The sequence below is a fragment of the Ctenopharyngodon idella genome, chromosome 11 (genome assembly GCF_019924925.1).
Source record: "Ctenopharyngodon idella isolate HZGC_01 chromosome 11, HZGC01, whole genome shotgun sequence".
In the NCBI taxonomy this organism is placed as follows: Eukaryota; Metazoa; Chordata; class Actinopteri; order Cypriniformes; family Xenocyprididae; genus Ctenopharyngodon; species Ctenopharyngodon idella.
The window spans coordinates 17,938,671-17,957,039 of record NC_067230.1 but is presented as its reverse complement, the minus strand read 5'-3'; the positions used below and the strand labels follow the sequence as shown (position 1 = coordinate 17,957,039).

Genomic DNA, 18,369 nt, shown 5'->3' with positions numbered 1-18,369 from the left:
AGCCAAATATCAACATCTTTTCAGTGTTGGAGGTTGGCGTCAAGCCAACGCTTGGTTTTGATGTCAGCTTGATTTTAATTTCCAAACAAAATTCAATCTCTGTTCAATGTTGGAGGTTGACATCAAGCGAACACTGAATTTTGACATCAACTCGATTTTCATTTCCAGCCAAAATTCAGCGTCTGTCCAATGTTGGAGGTTGACGTCTTTCTGACATTAAATTGATAATGATATTAATATTTTGTTGGGTTTAAGTCATGGTATTAAGTAACCAAATATCAACGTCTTTTCAATGTTGGAGGTTGGCGTCAAACCAACGCTTGGTTTTGATGTCAACTCGATTTTCATTTCCAAACAAAACTCAACATCCATCTAATGTTGGAGGTTGACATCAAGCAAACACTGAATTTTAACGTCAACTCAATTTTCATTTCTAGCCAAATATCAATGTCTTTTCAATGTTGGAGGTCAAACGAACACTGAATTTTGACGTCAACACGATTTTCATTTCCAACCAAAATGACATCTGTCCAGTGTTGGAGGTTGATGTCTTTCTGACAGTAAATTGATAATGATATTAATATTTTGTTGGGTTTAAGTCGTGGTATTAAGTAACCAAATATCAATGTCTTTTCAATGTTGAAAGTTGACATCAAGTCAACGCTTGGTTGATTTTAATTTCCAAACAAAATTCAATCTGTCCAATGTTTGAAGTTGATGTCAAGCGAACACTGAATTTTGACGTCAACACAATTTTCATTTCCAGACAAAATTCAGCGTCTTTCCAATATTGGAAGTTGATGTCAAACCAACGCTTGGTTTTAATGTCAACTTGATTTTAATTCCCAAACAAAATTCGACGTCTGTTCGATGTTGGAGGTTGACGTCTTTCTGACGTTAAATCGACATCCGGTGTCAGCTGGGTGTGTTCATTGCGTTTTAGTTTTGTACGTTGTTTGGCAATATGTGAAGCTTGATGCTTTGGCTCCTTTTGGAACTATTTTTGAAGAAAAATACTACTACAAAAAAACTATAAAACAAGATACACTCTAAAAATGCTGGGTTAAAAATGGACAAACCCAGTGATTGGGTGTCTTAAGCAGTTGGGTTAAATGTTTGCCCAACACGCTGGGTAGTTTTATTTAACCCAACTATTGGTTAAAAATTACTATATGGCTGGCTTGGCTTTTGTCTGAAATGTTGGTTACTCTATATTTACATCTTATTTAGTCTCACTCACATTCGTGCTGTTGTTGTTCTGAATAGTACAAGAAAGTGTTTGAGAAGATGACTAGCAAATGTGCAGCGGCACTTTTGCTGGTGTGATATTGCTTAAAATAGCTTTAATTTTGCTTACATATTGCATAAATAGATGCGACCAGAGTCAGGATGTTTGAGTAAAAATCAAATGTACCTGTCAAACATTGGATTATGGAATCTGCATACAAACATTTTCACAAACAAATCATGATTCATCAGTCATTTTCCTTCTAAAATCGACTCCAAATAACACTTATGCAAAAATCACAGTAAAAAAAGAGAGCATCATATGTTTTCTGAGAGTGACGAAAGGCTGTACAGGAAAGCCCTTATATGGAGATGGTTTGGGTGTGTTTTATGCAAATTACTAACATCAGGCATGCGATCGCTCATTAGAATACTCCACATTCATTAAGATTAGAACGATATTAAGAACAAATTAATGTGCATATGCACGTGTTGTGAATTAGGCTGATAAATACGAGTAATCCACACAATTAATAGTGAACGAGACCCATTTTCTTTCTCTTGCTAACAAGCCGGTCCACTAAAGAGCGTTTATGCTGTAACGTTGCTGTTCCCCCTCAGGACCATCTGGGCGGCGCATTGGACCTGAAGGAAGACTTGGACGACTGCAAGCAGGAGGCGGAGGTGGTGTACGAGACCAACTGCCACTGGGAGGGCTGCAGCAAAGAGTACGACACGCAGGAACAGCTGGTGCATGTAAGTGTGTGTGTGTGTGTGTGTGTGTGAGGTTATGGGATAGTCTGACAGACGGCTGGGGTGGACACAGGTGACCGTTTCAGAGCTGTGCTGGTTTGGAACAGGGTCACTAAATACCAGCAGTGAAGGAGAGATGCAGAATCAACAGGAAGAAGACAAGCAAGAATTTATTGGGTTCAAAACACACATTACAACTGTATTCTTTCCAAGAACCGCCCACTTAGACAGGAAACAGACACGCCAACCGGCCAATCAGATTTGAGCATACTGTTATGAGAAAGCTCTTACTGTTTTTGTGTACACTGTTATCGAAGGCTTCTTTACCTAAATTTACTGACTCAGTTTCGGCCTGGGCAGCTGAGTGGCACGAGGTGTCATTGGCCTTTGACCTCTTGACCTGTGACCCAAAGGGCACAGCATAAATCTGTCTCAGCAGATGATCTGAATTGTCCATGTGGAACTGAGCAGCTTTAGAATACCACAGGTTAACAAAATACATGAAATACAGACTTACATTATCATATTAATCAGTCCTCAGTACATTTATAATAACTAAAATCATTTCAATTATAGATATCTGCACTTCTAAAAGCATATATATATATATACTCACAGACACACTAATGTTGTATTAGATCAAGTATCTGCATCTGTAGCATTTATAGAATTATCTTATTTAATGCAACTAATATTATCTACATAATATTCATTATATATTATTATATGACATAATATTTACTATTATATTATATTTTTGTAATATATATATATATATAATATAATTATATTAATTGTATATTATATATATTAATTTTATATATATAGATTTACTATTATATTGCATTTTCTGTAATATATATATAATTGTTAAAAAATGTTAGACATATAATTATATTAATTTTTTATATTATATATAATATTTACTATTATATTGTATTTTTTGTAATATATATATAATTGTTAAAAAAATTTAGACATAATTATATTAATTTTTTATATTATATATAATATTTACTATTATATTGTATTTTTTGTTATATATATATATATAATTATATAATAATATACTGTGTGTTTGTGTATATATATATATATATATATTTAATTATATACACAAACACATGTTACACACTTCTTCAGAGAGTAAAATGGGTCAAAGGAATTTGGATGGTGTGTTTTCACGACTGACTGGTTTCTTTGTGATGGTTTGATGTGCTTTCCGAGACGGGTTGATCTATCCCAGCATGCACTTTGTCCTGTGTGGGGTGACACAACTTTCTGTGGCATTCCAGTGAACCAGTGAAGCATAGAGAAAGAGCCTGTCCGTCACACTGAAACACACACACACACACACACACTGATTCACTCTCACTGTCCGTTCAGTCACTGAATGACAGTCTTGATCGTCTGTTTACACAAGCGATACACACTCTGATAACAGCTCATTATGGGCTTAAAGAGGAACAGAGAGCGTCTGTGTGTGTGTGTGTGTGTGTGTGTGTGTGTTATCAGTGATCTGGAGCAGTTCACGATGGAAAGTCTACAGATGTGGCCATAATGACTCTCATTGTGGAGGAGTCACATGTGTGTGTGTGGATTGTTTCCAGTTCCTGACTGATTCAAATCAACTCTTATTGAACCGATTCTATTTAGTGATTCAGTTGCACTGATTCAAAAAGCATTTGCAGACTACTTAAGAACTTTATTTTGGAGTCTAACTGTCAGCAGTAAACATGTGTTCGTAAAATGCCAAACTGGAATCACTTTTCTGAGTGATTCATTCAGACCGGAACGTTCACCAGAACACCAGTTGATTCAGTGTTTTGACTAGTTGACACTGAGGCTTCAAAAATGAATATAAACGTGAGCGTTAGTGAAGCGAAATGATCCTGCAGCGTTCGAGACGCACAGATACAGGCACTTGATCTAATGAATCACAAATCCAAAGTGTACATTTCCAAGAATCCCTTAAAAGCCATTTGAGCACACAGAGAGTTTGTTCGTAATTGCGAATTTGTGGTTGACTCAGATCTGAGGGTTCTTGTCCATCACCAGAGACACTTTTAAAAACACACTCTCTCACAATCACACACCATCACATTTTCTTATTCCCGTCTGACAGACGTAGAGAACGCAGACGCTCGTGATGGATAGCTTTGCTCTTCAATTGGCGAATAGGCAAATGTTCTCCTCAGAAGTTCAAATTGCTTTATTTTCTCAAGCACTTGATAGATGCAGCCTCGCGGCCAAATGACGCCAATTGTGCCGTGTTTTTTGTGCACGGCAAGGCCAATTAGGCCTTAACCACGACGCTGACATTACAAAGGGAGGTGAGAGCGAGACACGCAGAATGAAACTGAACTGTTGTGTTTGTGTGTTCACAGCACATCAATAACGAACACATCCACGGGGAGAAGAAGGAGTTTGTGTGCCGCTGGGAGGAGTGCTCGCGCGAACAGAAGCCCTTTAAAGCGCAGTACATGCTGGTGGTTCATATGCGCAGACACACCGGGGAGAAACCGCACAAGTGCACTGTGAGTCACATGATGAACAACTGCACACACACGCCTATAGATATTCATATCAGGACATACCATACACCTTCTGTTGCTTATGTGAAATAAATTATAATGATTGGTGCCGATTAACCCAAACCCTAAATAAAACTTGCATTTTTATACTTTAATAAAGTCCAAAAAAATGCAAATGTTCACAAACTACAGCTAAGAAAACTTGCATTTTTATGCTTTACAGAAAGTATTAAAAAAATTAGGAAATAATAAATCAAAAATCCAAATGTTCACAAATTACAGCTGAGAAAATTTAGATTTTTATACTTAAAAAAAATATTAAAAATATTTTTCAAATAAAAATATCACAAAACTTTTTGTATACTTTAAAAAAAGTATAAATAAATAAAATGAGTAAATAAAATTTTCCCCAACTATATATATATATATATATCCCCAAACTACAGCTAAGAAAACTTACATTTTAACACTTTAAAAAAGTATTTTAAAAAATTAAATACATTTAAAAAAATGCAAATATCCCCACTACAGATAGAAATGTAAGAGAATTTTGATTTTTATACTTAAAAAAAATATTTAAAACATTTTAACAATTAAAAAAAGTCCCCAAACTAGAGCTAAATAAAGCTTTTTGTATACTTAAAAAAATGCATAAATAAATAAATTGCAAATGTCTCCAACAACAAATAAAAAAATAAGAGAACTTGGATTTTTATACTTTATGAATATATATTTATAAATATACATTTAATATATATATATATATATATATATATATAAGTCCCCAAACTACAACTTAGAAAACTTGCATTTTTACACTTTAAATAGGTAAAATAAATAAATACTGCAAATGTCCCCAACTACAGATACAAATCTAAGAGAACTTGCATTTTTATACTTTAAAAAATATTTGTAAAAATATTTAAGAAGTAAATAAAATGAGCACACAAATGCATTAAACATGTTAAAGTTTTCATATCAAGCATAATTCCAAACAGTGACTCTAGCAACGCCAAGGTCAAGGGTTAGTTTCCAAGGGAATGCAGTGCATAAAAATACCTTGAATGCAAGTCACTTTGGAAAAAAGCATCTGTCAAATGCATTCATGTAAATGTGATGATCAGCACAGAATCAGTGACAGCGTTTGTGCAGAGACGATACGTGACTGTGATTTGATCGTGCTGCAATGAGTTTTTCTTTCCGCCAGCAAAGAGGAAAATGAATAACACTGGAGATTATTTGAATTGGCACAACTCTAGTAATGGACTCTAGGAGTGTTTTTATTTGAGCTTTATGAGTGTGTGTGTGTGTGTTTCAGTTCGAGGGCTGCTCTAAGGCGTACTCTCGTCTGGAAAATCTGAAAACTCACCTGCGCTCACACACCGGAGAGAAACCATACGTGTGTGAGCATGAAGGCTGCAACAAGGCTTTCTCCAACGCCTCGGACCGAGCCAAACACCAGAACCGCACACACTCCAACGAGGTAAAGACACACACCTTCATTCGTCCATGTATGTATACACAAATACACACTGTGATAAACTTTCACACAATTTACCTACTTACTTGTCATTCGAACATGTATATTAGGGTATCCAGGTCTCATTTCAAATCAAAACTATATATGTTTACATTTATATTTATATATATATATATATATATATATAAGGGATGCACAATATATCGGCCACCATATCGGTATCAGCCGATATATGTTCATTTTTAATGTTATCATTATCGGCCTGATAAAAAAATTTGGTCGATATATTAAATATATATTATTATCGGCTTTCAAATATAAAGAATTATCGGTTATCAGTATCAGCCAAAATTTTCATATCAGTGCATCCCTAATATATATATATATATATATATATATATATACATATACATATATACAAGTACTAAATAATACAAATACAAATAATGCAAATGTTCATAAACTACAGCTAAGAAAACTTGCATTTTTATACTTTACAAAAAGTATTAAAAAAAATTAGGAAATAATAAATTAAAAAACTGCTTATGTCCCCAAACTACAGCTAAGAAAACTTACATTTTAACACTTTAAAAAATATATCAAATAAATAATAATAAAAAATAATAAATTAAAATAATATTTTAATATTTTGCATTGATAATTTCTTGCATTGTGGTTTTGATTTACTGTATTACAGCCAATCAAAATATTGTAATATCTTTTTTTTATTTAAATAAACATAAATTGTTAATTGAAAAATATATATTTAATATAAATGTTAATATTTTTCCATTACATTTTAATTTATTTTTTAAATATTGGAGTGAACTGGACTTCATCTTTATTCAAGCTACATACAATGAAAGTGGATGATGAACACGAGCTTCACCTCAAAAAACAACTTAAATTTCAGTTTGTTCCTCACACAGAGCTATTAAAAAACTAGCGACGAGACGGTGAGCATCTTATGACCAAATTTGCATCTCTGGGTGAACTATTCCTACAAACGTGGGCCGACTGCATTAGATCAGTTAACGTCATCCACGCGGGAGTTTCAGACATGTGCCGCCCCGGTAGTTGTTCTTCAGAGGGAGGATCAGATAATCTACTTCACTGTGGCATTAAGGATCTGCTAACTGCCTAATGCTATGTAAATGTGCCATTTTCGGCATACACTAACAAATTTAGGCCAAAATTAGATTTGTTCACGCATTCCCTCATCATGTGTAGTGATTGCTCCTGGACGCCCAACGCTGTCCCATTAACCAGCAAGTGTGCACAATGTGTGTGTGTGAATAATGAGCAGTGAAGCTAATGAGTACGGCAACCCACAATACATTAGTGAGAATCAAGCACGTCCCCAACGGAGAAACAGACCACCTGCAGACCGCGCATAGAAAATGAAACCTGGCTCCGTTTCCGTTCTCGGCTGATCCATCACGAGCTAAAGGAGGGAGAAAGATCATTTCATCTCAACTTTATTAGTAAACAGCCATGCATCACGAACGCTTAGCATTCGCACAATCAGTATGTCAGCGCACGCGCCGTAATTTATTCCTCTAATTGTGTATTCATCCACCGCTCCATTTGAAGATAATCTGACTTAACAGGAAGAGATAAAACTCTAATTCAGAGTCGTACATTTGACTGTTAAAGGGTCATGAGAAACCGAGAGATATTTATCTCCGCAGAAACCCTACGTGTGTAAGATCCCGGGCTGCACGAAGCGCTACACCGATCCCAGCTCGCTCCGGAAACACGTCAAAACCGTCCACGGCCCCGAAGCTCACGTCACCAAGAAACAACGCGGCGACCTGCCTTCGCGACCCCATCCGCCCAAGGAAAATGGAGAGAACGAGGCGGGAACCAAGCTGGCGGGTCGAACGGCGGAGGAGAAACTCGAAGCCAACAGCACAACTAGAGGAGTGGAGGACTATCTGCAGGTCAAGTCTATAAAGACCGAGAACTCTATGGTAAGATCTAGTGTGAATGAGGCTCGAAACCGTTGTGTTGAGGTTTGCACACTTGCTTAAAGTATGTGATGATCTTTATGAATGCATAACAAAATTACAAGAGTCGTTGCATGGCTATAATCTGAACTCTCAAATATATTATTCATTGCTGATTAAATATACATTAAAATGTCCGTCAGAGGTTATGCTAATCCAAACATACTAACAAAGCACGCTGCTGTATCTGTCCATCTTTAACCGCTCTCTCTACATGTGCTTCCTGCTATCTCTTTCCTGTTTCTCTCCAATACACTTTCCGTAAGGACAGACGTTACTGAGGTGAGCGTGGATCCTGTTCTAATGTCTTAATATCAGTCGGTTGTTTTCATTGGGCAGTTGACAAGTGACATGAATTTTGACCTTTTTTTCCAACACCAATGGATTTTGGTGTAAAGGAAATGAATATGGAAACAGTTGCACATAAACATGACAAATTTATCTTCCTGTTTTCAAACTTGCACTTTTGAAAATTATTTACTTCCTGTTGGTGTCCTAATTAGCAATATTTTTAAGGATTTTTACTTTACTTGATTTTTTTTTTTTATACATATAAAAGATGACCAGTTTCATGGACAAAATCTGTGCTTTCAGCTATCCAGACAAATTATGAAAATGTGTCAATGACGGGTCATTTTGTTTGTCCAAAGGCCTTAATAATAATAAAAAACAAAGATATGACATCCAAAGTGTGTAAGGTAGTACAACTAGATCTCTTTTATTGAATCCAAAAGGTTTTAATTATATTTTGCTACATATAAAGGGATTTTAAAGGTCAAAAGGTCATTCGGTTTAACCGTCCAAAGGCCAATACAGCCATTTCATTAGTGATTAAAATATCTTAAAATGTAATAAATGTATATATTTTTTATTCTGGCATGATTTTATAACATCATATATCAACATAGTGCAAAATGGTATTAAAATTATGTGTAGAAGTCGTTGCTTTGTTATGAGAAAGAATGTCCGGAAAAAGTGAATTTCATTGATGTCATTCAGAGTAACCAATATAAAGGGACCATTTTAGATAAAGTCATGTGGTCAATATCATGTGACAGGATCATTCAGACACCTGCAAAGGGCCACATGGTCATAAAGCAAAGTAACTAACTCTCTCTTAACTATTTGAAAAATTCATGTTTTCGCTTGCTCATACGCATGTCCCGAAACATCAGGTCATTCGGTACAACCGCTATAAAACATGGAAAATGTTGTAATATTTTAAAAACTTGTACTAAATATAAAATGTTTGATTTTCCTTTTGCTAGTTAGCTAGATATCAGCCTGTTAGCATTGTTTGAAAATATCGTCATTCGGTGTAACCAAAAGTGTCATTCGGTAAAACCGAAATTTTGGTTAAACCTAATGACTTTTTTGGTGACAAATTTTGTCCATCTTGTAAAAACTGAATAAAAGCAGTGTTAATTGGTTATAAAAACCACATAATCTCACTTAATAAAACTTCACTTTACACTTTATAAAAATTAATTATATCTCCTTTATGTTTTTTTACACTTTTAAAAACCTTATTCGTCAATGACCCAAATATAAAGTAAAACAAAGGTTTTTATTTAAGGACAATCGAATTACATGTCATGTCAACTGCCCTTTTACAGCATGCATGGTAAATGTCTTAATCTTTTTTTTTTTTTTTACACATTCTTTTCTTTTTTCTGAAAGGTTATTTCATGAAAAGCTCACACACATACAATCAAATTCAGGATACAGTATGATAGTACACTTCTTTCAATCTAACGCGTTTGGGTGTTAAATTCACCACTGCGCCAAAAAATTTGGACCCCCTACATTCTGAGATCTGTTGACACGCAGAGGGTTCCTAATTTCCCATGGGCTTTCACCCTACCAATCCTGCCCAATCCCCCCACAATCCCGAGATCTAACGCTGCCGCCTGCCACTCAAGGATAAAAGCCATTAGTGGATTAATATTATATCAGTGGGACTGTTTTTGTGTCCTGAACAAATAGTGCCAGTGATCAAGAACAGTTCACGTGAGGACAGAATACATTTGCTTCATTCAAGTGATGTGCAGTCATATGATGTGAATACAAAGACATGGCTTACCTTATTTATGTTCAGAGCCTTCCCCTTTGTGTATTCACGCCAGGCCACATGCATAATGCACAAAGAGGTTGCCATAGGAAATAACGATTTGTCAGGCACTTAACCTAGCTTTCTGAGAAGATCGCGAGGGGGTGGAAAAAAGATGTGGGATGTGTCTCGAGGAAGGGTGTTTTCCCAAACCTCGACTCAGTATGCTCATTATTTGCAATTTACACTTGGGAAAGTGATTGTAAGGGTTGTGTGTGTTTGCATGTTGCTGTGTGTGCATTCTGGGTCATTCTCTCCATTTAGCTTCTTGGGTAATCAAACTTCCCATCTGTCCTGTCTCTCTCAGATGTATCAGTCCAGCCCTGGTGGTCAGTCATCATGTAGCAGCGAGCCGTCACCACTTGGCAGTGCCGCCCACCATGACGGTGGAGTAGAGCCGACAGGACTCAGCGGGGGCAGCATAGGAGATCTGAGCGCCCTGGATGACGCGCCCCTTGTGGATTCCACCGTCTCCACAGGAATGTTGGGCCTCCATCTTCGCAAGAACGCCAGCCCTGCCCACAGACTCACGCATCTAAAGCAAGAAAAGCTGAAGTCGGTGAGGGACTCGTGCTCCTGGGCAAACCCAACTCCTCCTGCCCCCAGCACCAAGCTTCCACCCATCAATACCAGTGAGTAAACAAACCAAAAGGAAATGTTTATTTGATCACATTTCTGACCACTGATGCACTCCCAAAATCCAATCTAAATTCTGCTCTTTTCTGTTGCAGGATCTTTATTGGAAAGTTCTGGCGGTCTGTGCGATCCAGGGCTTTCCATCTCCAGCCCACGCCTGGGCGATCTTTGTCCTGGTGAGACTACGGTTCTAAGTCAACTGGTGGAGCGTCGGGACAGTCTGGCCAGCACCGTGAGCTCGGCTTACACACTTAGCCGTCGTTCTTCCGGAATCTCGCCCTGCTATTCAAGCCGTCGGTCCAGCCAAACCTCACAAACTGGTGGGCGCCTTAACATCAGCTCTGCTGGCTCCTACGACCCCATTTCCACCGATTTGTCTAGAAGGTCCAGTGAGGCCAGCCATTGTGGAGGAATCCCCAGTGTACTCAGTTTGACTCCTGCCCAACACTACAGACTCAAAGCCAAATATGCTGCTGCCACAGGCGGCGCGCCGCCCACCCCTCTACCTAATATGGACTGTATGAGCCTGAAGACTCGGATGGCCCTGTTTGGGGATTCCCATGAAATGTCCACACTCCCCATCCATCCCCCTTCAGTTCCCAGAAGGTGTAGTGACACCAGCTACGCCAACCGTAGCATCTTGCCCCATGAGGTGATGGGAAACATCACTCGCAGAGCAAGCGACCCAGTTAGAAGAGTAGGTGCTGAGCAGCATTCCCTCCAGCAGCGTTACAATAGCATGACCAATGTCAACCAATATCCGTCGTTGCACCCTCCTGGATCCATCCGACATTTTTCGCAGATCAACAGCCTGTCCGAGGGTAACGTAAACCAACGCCACCAATATCCACCCCGACCTCCTAGCATTTCTGAGAATGTGGCAATGGAAACCATGGTGAGTGACATGGACAATCAGAACAATGGACTTGATGATGCAATGATGTTACCTGATGACGTCGTTCAGTACCTTACATCTCAGAATGGAGATTCCACGCAACATGCGGGGATAGTGTACCGCCACTATCCTGGACAGGGCCTCCACGGTTTTGGTTCCCTGCAGCAGTGTCATTACCAGAGACGCCTGGCCTTGGTGGAAGGCAACATGAATGCCGTAACACAACAAACGGCAGCTCCAAGCTCTCAGCAGACATTCCCAGGTTCCCCCAATGCCACTAAGAGCCAGATGCCGGTGCAGTGGAACGAGGTCAGTTCAGGGACAGTGGATTCATCTCGCAGCCAAGCCAAGCAGGGATCAGGGCGGGGAAACCTCACCACACTCCAACAAAAACAAAACCTCAGCAATTTTCAGAACGTCAACTCCAACCAACAAGTTGGGCTAATGAGTCAGAACCTCGCTCACACTGCCCAACAGAGTCACGTGCAACGGAATAGCGAGTTTAACTCGCAGAGGTTTGACCAGAGGCAACCACTACGACAGGCAAACGCAGAGCAGGCTATCTTTCTGCATGAGGGTTCTGCTTCAAATGACATCAGTGTAGGTTTGCTGAGCCCGTCTGGTAAAGTGCTGACGGCACAGTCTGGCAGCGTCCAGAATAACAGGGTACGAGCTAGTCAAAGCCATGCCACTTTTCAAAATAATCATGGAAATTATTCCCAGATGAACATCAACCAGCAAGGCTATGGCATTCTGGCCCAGAATCCCACGCTGAACGGAAACCATGGACTGCTACAGCCAAGGCCGCCCACAGAAGCCAAACCCTACAGCCGGCAGCTCTCAGGGCCAACGACAACTGCAGCGCAGCAACTTGGTTACCCACAATCCAACTTTAGCCCTGCATATGACACCTCTGAGGCCAGTCCTAAAAAAGCAGATACCAACGGCATGTTCTACATGGGACGGATTCACATGTTCGAGTCCAGCAGTCTGGGAATGGCGGATGCAGTGCAAAGCGCAGCCATGGCCACTGTCGGCTCCCCAGAAACAAATCAGGTCTCCAGCACAGTGGATTCGAATGGAGCAGAGCACCCGCAGATCGACTTTGACGCCATGCTGGATGACGGTGATCACTCCAGCCTCATGTCAGGAACTTTAAGCCCCACCCTCCTCCGCAGCCTATCCCAGAATTCCTCCCGTCTCACCACGCCCAGAAACTCAGTGACACTGCCCCCGGTGCCTGCGGGAATTGGCAACATGGCCATCGGAGACATGAGCTCCATGCTGACTGCGCTCGCAGAGGAAAGCAAGTTCCTCAATATGATGTCATAGGAAAAACAGGAAGCACAAGACTAAAAGAGACCCGTGTGACATAATATGACATAAACATTTTTTAAATCCTTTTTAAAAGTGTATTATTCTGTATAGTATTAGTTGAGACTTTGGTAACATCTTTTTGTTTTGTTCAAGAAGCCATACTTTGCCTTAGACCAGTGTATGTACAGCACATATGAACAGACAGAGAATTTGATATGCGACAGTCCTGTATTTTTATACGACTTCTGAATTGACGACACGAACGCAAGAAACAAGTGCCTCGCTGTGCACAAGCGTATGCAGGAATTATATTACTCTAGCAGAACGGGACTGTATCTTTTCGGTCCTCTTCAATGGATATGAAGAGGTTTTGTATATTCTGTAAATTAAATGTAATATTATGCTTCCTATCCTTGTTTGTACTAGACAGAAGAAAGGATTCAAATGAATATGCAGATAAAATATTATGAAATGTAAAACTTGACAGTTGAAAGTGTGGTTCAGAATCAGAAATACCTCTTGCTTTGTTTTGAATGATTGAAGACCAGAATGGAATCACAGGAACGTAACGGCGCTCTAAAGAGATTGTGACCCTCAAGTCTCTCAGAGCGAACCGCACAACTGATTATCTTGGACATTTGAACTTGATATACAGAAATACGTTTAAACTGTCCTGTTGTGCACAGATTCCTTTTACAAGGCTGGATCATGTAGATAACTTTTGTACATTTTTAATGAAATACAATATTGTTGTTTTTCTACTACAGTGTCGTTTGGTTCTTCATTCTACATAGAGGGCATTTGTGAAGAACTCTACTATAAGTTTAAAGGGTTAGTTCACCCAAAAATGAAAATTCTGTCATTAGTTACTCACCCTCATGTCGTTCCACACCCGTAAGATCTTCGTTCATCTTCAGAACACAAATGAAGATCTTTTTGATGAAATCTGAGATTTCTGTCCCTCCATTAACAGCTACACAACTACCACTTTCAATCCCCAGAAAGGTAGCAGCAGTGCAAGATGAGCATTTGTGGTTAAAAAGTATATAATTTTTATTTTTTTTAGAGAATGACCAATCATTTCTCTAGATAAGACTCTTATTCCTCGTCTGGGATCGTGTAGAGCTCTTTGAAGCTGCACTGAAACTGACATTTGGACCTTCAACCCGTTGAACCCCAGTGAAGTCCACTATATGGAGAAAAATCCTGCAATGTTTTTCTCAAAAATCTTCATTTCTTTTCAACTGAAGAAAGAAAGACATGAACATCTTGGATGACATGGGGGTGAGTAAATTATCAGGAAATTTGAATTCTGAAGTCAACTAATCCTTTAATCCGTTCACTCAGAATGTGTTCTTGAGTTCAGACTTGTCAATATTGAACAAATAAATAGACTGTCTATACACTTTTTTGCACAAAACTATCATAGTCCTCTCACAAATAGATTTTGAATAAAGATGGGAACATTGCTTGACAGCAGTCATGAAGGTAATGTTGAAATGGGGCGACAAGCCATGTTGACTAGTTCTAGACTTTCCTAGTTTTGAGTGTTGATGGATGTAAGAACATAAATGCAATCTGCTCTTATCCTGTGCTAATAATGCATTTCTCTCTCTTGTGCCACGTGTCGGCCACTTGAAAACAAGTCAGGCAACAGTCACATGAGTTTAGAAATAGTTTTTCTCTTCATTTCATTTGAGACTCTAAGAGAAGCGAACGCACGTCTTGTGCATACTGAGCAGGTTCTGGAGTAAACCGCCATGTTTTCTCAAATGAACAGTGGCAGACTGACCCAGAGGAGCGACTGCCTAAACCACATAAAACACACACATAAAGAAGGGAACGGTCCAGGGACGAGGTCTTCGGAGTAAAAGCCTCAGGAACAAATGGTTTTATTCTGACAGTGAATTCAGCCGAGGCCTTGTTTGATCTCCTGTTTCTGATAGCTGGAATTTCGTATTCTCTCTGAGAAATAAAAGAGAAGGGAAAATAGCCTTAGGAGGAATAGCCTGAGGATGAAAATGAAAAAGAAAACGTCGGGGAAAAAGGAGTTGAAGTCTGAGAGCGGACAAAAGAGAAATTGCCAGAGCACGTGCAGAGGTTTGATTTGAAAGTCAGTGTAAAGGCGCGACCCTAGTGACCTTCTGAGGGAACCGCATGTGCCCTAAATGATGTAAGATAATTAAAATGTGCATGCTATCTGGATCTGAATTTCACATGCAAGGCCAGTCAAAATCTCAATCATATATTCGCATGGTTTGTGATTTCCATTGATGCTGTTGATTGCCAGAGACAATAATTTTGACTTGTCCCTCAGTTGGTAAAAACTTTACACTAATGCTTTTACAGTTTATATGGGCAAGTGTACCAGAGGATGTACAGTAAAAGCCTAAATTTGTTATTTGTAGTGAAACTGTTTTTCTGTGTGGGTGAACTTTTATATAACTACAGCTTTACTAGCTTGTACTTTTCTGATAACTTTTTAACAAGCTCTCAGGAAGAATTGCTTTGTTGTATTGTTTTTGATTTGGATAAAAGACTGGATAACAGACTCAGAAAGGTGTCTCCAGAATGTGTGTGTGAAGTTTCAGCTCAAAATACCCCACAGATCATTTATTATAGCTTGTCAAATTTGCCCCTATTTGGGTGTGAGAAAAAACACGCCGTTTTTGTGCGTGTCCCTTTAAATGCAAATGAGCTGCTGCTCCCGGCCCCCTTTCCAGAAGAGGGCGGAGCTTTAACAGCTCGCGCTTCGGTCGCTCAACAACAACAACAAAGCTGGAGAATCTCACGCAGCCAAAATCACGACGGTGTTCAGCCTTACATTGTTCAAACCGGAGTCGACACTGATGGAGAGACTCAGGAAGAAGTTACAACTTTTAGACGTTTCTGAATGGTTAGTGAATAAATTTATGTAGTCAACTAGCATGTGCCGTCATGTTAATCTTTTTTCATTGAATTGACCCTCGTTTGTGAAGCAGTCCGGCGTGAAATGACAGCATGACAACAACACTCTACTACAACAGCTCTTCCTCTTCTCTAAAGCAGCCCAACATGGCCCCGCCCCCTTTGTTGCATGTTCTCGGGGGCGGGGTTTATGTAAATTTTAGGGTTCACGATGTCACTAACCCGGGAAGAAAGATGTTGTTTATGCTCTAAGAACACACTAGGCTAACTAAAGTTAAAAAAAAGTGAAATCATAATCAACCACCCCTTTTAATATTAATCCAATGTCTTGCCCTATAGACATTAATTGTAAGAGCAATATGCATTAGCATAAACATACTTAAAAAAAAAAAAAAAAACCTGCATTAACCTGCAAAGGAAATATTCCTCTAACAAAGTGACATGAACGCAAATATTGACTGTCTCTCTTGAAAGTATCCCAAACAGTGTCACTTGAAACTTTATATGGGACAGAAAAGAGCATCCATTAACTTCCCCTCGGAGTCCAGCGAGGGACGCAGAGAAAGACAGACAGATATAATAGGAGAAAGAGCGACTCGAGGGGGCTTGTGGGATTTGGTAATGGTGTGTGTTGAGAGCGGGGCTCAGGAGATCGCTGAGCTAACGATGCTGTAATGTAGTGCTGCTGTCCGCGTGAGCAGCGGCGTGACGGATTGGGTGAGCAGAGAGAGCAGACCGGAGAACTCCACACACACACCGACCGATCAATCAATTAAAGACGCGGGCAGCCCCGGCAGGAAGGCGGGCAGAGACGCTAATTAACACACTGCAGGGCGAGACTTTCACACGCGCGGGGCCGCGCTAGTCAGTGAACTGGCCCTTCCGCGGGCGCGCGCGTAATCAAACAACACGACGACTTCTTCTCCTGACCTCCGGTAACCGACCCGTTTTACTCACACTCACACACAAACACTGACCAGAGGAATCAGACGAGCTGACGAGAGACTTCAGGCTTCTGTCAGTGTCCGGAAACTCAGAACACATCAAAGACCTTTCATCTGACGACATATCCATGTTACCGCTGATGTCGTATGACAAAACTCTAGAAATAATTTTTTCCCTTCATATTTGAAATTTCTTTCATAAACAACAGTTAATAAATCTATATTATGTATAAAATATAATAATATAAATATCTTATTTATCATTATTTGTTATATTGGATGTGTCATTATCGCCTCGTCATGTTTCTTAAAGGGATAGCAACAAAATATGGCGAAGTGTTTTATTTTTCATTTCATATTTCAAAAATAATATGCTGCACATTGTAAAGTTGTGGTGCCTAAATTCTTATAAAAAACAACTCTTCCTTTTCTCTAAAGCAGCCCAACATGGCCACGCCCCCTTTGTTGCATGTTCTCGGGGGTGGGGTTTATGTAAATTTTAGGGTTCACGATGTCACTAACCAGTGACATCGTGAAAAATGGTCACAATGTTCAAAATTGTAATGGTATAATCAACCATTTATGGGTTATCAGCCATAACATGGATATAATTATTTATTTTATTAATTTATTTACTTTATTTTTTACCTTATTACATCCTAACAACAACTTAAAGTTGCTGTTGGATGGGAATCGTACTTTCATGTTCACAACAAACTTTTCAGAGCCTTATTTGCAATTTGGATCATTTCAGTTATGTTGACAAAACATGTTTAAATCTATGAAATGAAATATTCTCCCAGCGTAAGACTGTAAATAGTTCTGATTGGCTGTTCAAGCTGCTAAGCATGATGGGATTGTGTAATTTTGGTCTCACCCTCTTGTAGAGGTGTGTGCATTTAACACATTGAGGTTGATCATCATAAAGTAAACCAGAATAATCTGCGTGCTGTTATCTGTGCAAATATGACAGAAATTATATTATAATGTGAGTTAAATTGTCAATCTAAACATTCGAAATCAGATCATTAATTAATCAATCTGAATCAGAGGTTTCACTTCATTCAGTTTCTGGATCTTCTGTTCCACTGCTCTACGTCATTATTATTATTATAATTATAACATGACTATTCTCCCACAGCCACAGATCTTCTTTGATGGAGCATGTGCTGGAATCCCTGATAGGTCATTCATTTCACTACAATAATAACATGTAAATTTCCCCTCCAGACTCTAGCTTGGGTTTGGGAAAATTCAGTCATTATAAGTCCAGAAACATAATATACGCAAGTATGCAAATGCTTAATGCACTGCACTTGTGTTATGAATTGCAGTCTGACACATTTTAGAGCAAAATTATGAGCTTGGGTTGAATCTTTTATATCATCTTTCTTAAAAAGCACTTTTTATCTGTTTCCAGTATTTCTTATGAATATTCCCTGCAATGTCATGCCTGTACTCTGATGAATCGATTTATTGTAATTCTGCTAAATGAATACATGTAAATAATTTAATACAATATTACACTCTAAAAAATGCTGGGTTAAAAACAACCCA

The 18,369-nt window shown here is 39.0% G+C and overlaps 1 protein-coding gene across 1 annotated transcript in view; it reads left to right on the top strand.

The window, feature by feature from the left end:
• gli2b (GLI family zinc finger 2b) overlaps window positions 1–13,722 on the top strand; it is an 85,018-nt gene extending 71,296 nt beyond the window's left edge. The window contains exons 9-14 of the mRNA XM_051913258.1: window positions 1,849–1,983; window positions 4,368–4,517; window positions 5,833–5,997; window positions 7,686–7,967; window positions 10,421–10,745; window positions 10,845–13,722. Coding sequence (XP_051769218.1) covers window positions 1,849–1,983; window positions 4,368–4,517; window positions 5,833–5,997; window positions 7,686–7,967; window positions 10,421–10,745; window positions 10,845–12,976 — 3,189 coding nt within the window. The 3' untranslated portion in view covers window positions 12,977–13,722. The remainder of the gene's footprint in view (window positions 1–1,848; window positions 1,984–4,367; window positions 4,518–5,832; window positions 5,998–7,685; window positions 7,968–10,420; window positions 10,746–10,844) is intronic.
• Window positions 13,723–18,369: the final 4,647 nt, after the last annotated feature.